Source organism: Dioscorea cayenensis, chromosome 18 (genome assembly GCF_009730915.1).
Source record: "Dioscorea cayenensis subsp. rotundata cultivar TDr96_F1 chromosome 18, TDr96_F1_v2_PseudoChromosome.rev07_lg8_w22 25.fasta, whole genome shotgun sequence".
NCBI classification, from domain to species: Eukaryota; Viridiplantae; Streptophyta; class Magnoliopsida; order Dioscoreales; family Dioscoreaceae; genus Dioscorea; species Dioscorea cayenensis.
The window spans coordinates 16,654,670-16,658,990 of NC_052488.1; the positions used below are offsets into that span (position 1 = coordinate 16,654,670).

The window sequence follows — 4,321 nt, forward strand, 5'->3', positions numbered from 1 at the left end:
GGTTCTTTTCTCAATTGGCTGTTCGAAGAAATGAATAGGTAAAAATTTAAAGAGAAAAAAAAAAGCACAAATCCACATTATATATATATATATTAAATGACAAGTAGTCTACTCCATTATACATCTTTTCATTTTATTTATATTATATACATATATATTTATTAATTTATTAATTTGTTTATTTGGATCTGATAGACAAAAATTTGTATAATCCAAACCTAATATAAAATTGAATCTGAGTTAAATATTTTAGCGCAATTTAGCTCTTTGGGTCATTTTTTTCTAACCTCAAATTCTGTATTTTTTCAAAGGCTGAGCACGAGTTACCCCAGGGACGACCCACCAATGGCCAGTCCTATTTGTAACCCCATGACACACACACATATATATATATATATATATATTTTTATATACGCACACATACAGTTTTCTTGATTGACAAGGGTTTTTGACAAAGGGACCGTTCAAGTTGACAATAGGAAGCGTTTCTTATTTTCTTCTTCTCCGTGATGCCCATGGCGACCACCATCGAAACCGGCCCATCAAGCGTCGATCGCGCAGCTGCTCTGAAGGAGTTTGACGAGACAAAGGCCGGTGTCAAAGGCCTCGTTGACTCCGGCATCACCTCCATCCCCTCCATCTTCCACCACCCCAACCTTCACATCACCTCAACCACTTCCCATCTCTCCATCCCCACCATCGACTTCTCCCTTCCCCGCCCCATCGTCGTCGACCTCATCCGCTCCGCCTCCATCAACTGGGGCTTCTTCCAGCTCATCAACCACGGCATCCCTCTCTCCACCATCCAAACCACCATCTCCACCTTCCGATCCTTCAACGAGCTCCCCACCAACGTACGATGCAAACACTACAAGCGCGGCATGGAAGGCGGCTTCTCCTACTCGTCCAACGTTGACCTGTATAAATCAGTGGCGGCGAGCTGGAGAGACACGATCCAGATCATGACAGGCCCGGCTCGGCCTGATCTGAATTTGATCCCGGAGGTTTGCAGGATGGAGCTGGTGGCGTGGGACGAGCGCGCGAAGGAGGTCGCGAGGGAGTTGATGGGGATGATGTGCGAGGGGCTGGGTGTTGGCGTGGGGAGGATGGAGGAGATGACATGTCTGGAGGGAAGACTGATGGCGTGCCACTACTACCCGCCGTGCCCGGAGCCTGATCAGACGATGGGAACGGCGGTTCACACCGATCCTTGTGCGTTGACTTTGCTGGTCGAGGACCAGGTTGGAGGGCTCCAGGTGAAGCAGGAAGGGGAGGATGGTGAGGAGTTTTGGGTTGATGTCAAACCTGTGCCTGGAGCTCTTGTCATCAATGTTGGTGATCTTCTCCAGGTACTGAAATCCTCTTGATTTATTTATTTATTTATTTATTTATTTTTCATTATTTTTAAACCATGCTTTTAGTTTACCAATATGTGAAGCTAAACCTTACATTATCACGGTTGAGATTGAGGGTATATTTTTATGAGTGTAAGTAGTGGTTATATACGGATAGTTCTGGCATGTGAATGAACTTTCTCTCATTTACTATGCTTAGGTACATATTTTTGCCTTTCTTAACAGTTAAGCGTTTTAGGCCATCTCCAAATTTGGGGTCATGGTTGGCTCCAGCTAGGGATGGCAACGGGTCGGGTGGGGTGTGGGTATTACCATACCCGTACCCGATACCCCACTAGTATACCCGAACCCGAACCCGACGGGTTTTAAAAACCCAAACCCACACCCGCACCCGACGGGTAATCGGGTACCCGCAGGCAAACCCGCCCCCGCCCCAATATTAAAAAAATTAATAAAAAATATATTATTTTTATAAAAAAATAACTTAAAAGTAATTATAATTTTTTATAAAATAAAATAAAATAAAATTATTATAAAATTACAAGACCAAACAAAGAGGAAAAATAAAAAAACCCTAAATTGTTAAGTAGTAGAACATATTAGTATATATATATGTGTGTGTGTATATATATTATATAAATATTCTAGTAATTTCAATTTCGGTTCGGGTACGGGTTCGGGTACGGGTCGGGTATTAGAATTCCCATACCAGCACCCGCACCCGTTTCATACAAGTCTGTTTTTACCCGAACCCGACCCGAAACCTGGTCAAATCGGGTTTTACTCGTCAAACTCGGGTCAGGTATGGGTATTATTGGCATCTCTAGCTCCAGCTACCCCTTTTTTAACCCCAATTTGTGTGTGTGTGTGTGTGCATTGGGCCGGGGGGCCTTTTTTAACCCCAATTTGTGTGTGTGTGTGTGCATTGGGCCGGGGCGGGGGGTTTGACCCTAAATTTGGGGTCCCACCTATTTTTATAATTTTTTTCAACAATTTTTTTATTTTTTTATTATTATAATTAATAAAAATTATAAGTTATATTTTAATATAATTATAAATAATACTTTAATATAAATATAATTTTATGTGCAATTAATTGTTTAATAATAAAATTGTTAATTAAATTGTAATCAATGATGTATTTATTAATTATTTATCAAACTAATTAAAAAATTTATAATTAAATTTATAAATAAATTAAATCATAAATTAAAGAATACTTTAAATAATTCTTATTAGTAATATATTACATTGTAAATAATATTTAATTAAATCATTCTTGAAAATAATTAATTTCAAGTATTTTGTTGTTGAATAGTAATAGTAATAAAAAATGAGATGCGTAAAAGAATATTTTTTTTTGGAGTAAGATTTGGGATTTATGATTGGAGTATAATTTATTGTAGCGGAACCAAATTTGGGATTTGGAGTAAAAATTTGGGGTTGTGGGTTGGAGATGGCCTTAGTTAAGCGCTTATTTTAGTAAAAAAAAAACCCTTACATTATCATGTATATTTATGGTAAATGTAATAATACTCAATGACCAAGTATTTAGGTTCCTTGATGAGTATTCATTAAGAAGGCGTCACTTTATTTTGATTAATAATTTCAGATAATGTCCAATGATACATACAAGAGTGTGGAGCATAGAGTTAGAGCAAATTCTGAACAAGATGCAAGGGTCTCCATTGCTATCTTCTATAACCCTGGAAAAAGAGGAGAATTAGATCTTTATGGGCCTTTGCCAGAACTAATTTCATCGGAAAAACCAGCTGTGTACCGGAATTTTACTATGAGGGAGTTCATGGGAACATTCTTCGGCAAAGAGTTGAGAAGCAAATCTCTGGTGGAATGCTTCAAGTTGTAGACATTGCTGAATAAAACTTTATATGTAAAAACTCATAGTAATTCATCATGCTTATATCAATTGCAGAACCTAAAAGAGTTGTCCGTCCAGTCTCACCTGCAAAAGGTCTCTCTCTTCCTTACCCGATCTATTACACATTAAGGAAAATATGATTCCCTTCCACTTATTAATCTATGATGAACCTTCTTTTTAGTTATAAATTTACCCATATAAACATAAATTTGGCATTTCCTCTTGGTATCACTATTTTCCTTTGGGTTTGAAAAAGTTTGATGTGCATTTCCTTCTTTGACCAAAAAGGTATAATTCTTTTTTTTCCCTTTTTTTTCTTTTCTTAATTTAATTTTTTTTTCATGCTCATAAAATTTAGATTAATTTTACAGTTTTTTTATATATTTGTCCAAGCAATCAAATACACCTCATCAGAAGTTGTGAATTGTTAAACACACACGCAATCATAAATTGACAAACTAAGTGAAAGCAACTCTAAAAAAAATCACAAATTCTAATCTTGAAATCCATGGCACAGAGAAAGCAACTATAGAAATAAAATAAAAATATCAAATTCAAATTCCATCTAATTTCAACATTCAAACAAATAAGACTATTATTATTTAATTTCTCCTTAACATAAGCTCTGAATTTTTATAGCCTGATAAGAGAAGACCACACATATTTCACAAGAGCATGAATTTTCAAAATTGATTTTCCAACTTCTTTCAAGTCATCTTTTACCACCAAATTTAAAATTCGTACAACACATCTCATATGTAAACATTTTCCTTCTAAAGGCCATGTTCACAATGATTAAATCATCTTGTCAAATACTCAATAGCCTTGTAATCAAAACTAGCATCATCAATAATTATAATTAAAATCTTTTTAAGTTCCATTGCATTCAAGCACTTCTCAACAACATGTACTACTAATAAGGTTTTTATGTAAATTCTAGTCATTGTCAATAAAATGAGCATTAATTAGTTCAAATTTTGATTAGATCTCCATGAACCTTTGCCACTTGTTTTGTGCATAAGTGGTGGTTTCCCTTTCTTACAAGTTTATAAGCATTGAGGAGTCTTCTTTGCTTTCTTCATTGGAA

General features: G+C 36.1%; 1 protein-coding gene across 1 annotated transcript; it reads left to right on the forward strand.

Moving 5' to 3' along the window:
- Positions 1-390: 390 nt before the first annotated feature.
- Positions 391-3,311, forward strand: LOC120281781 (1-aminocyclopropane-1-carboxylate oxidase homolog 3-like). The gene is made up of 2 exons (XM_039288473.1): positions 391-1,349; positions 2,968-3,311. Exons 1-2 carry the CDS (start codon positions 510-512, stop codon positions 3,220-3,222), a joined length of 1,095 nt encoding a protein of 364 aa, XP_039144407.1. The 5' UTR covers positions 391-509; the 3' UTR covers positions 3,223-3,311.
- The last annotated feature ends 1,010 nt before the right edge of the window (positions 3,312-4,321 follow it).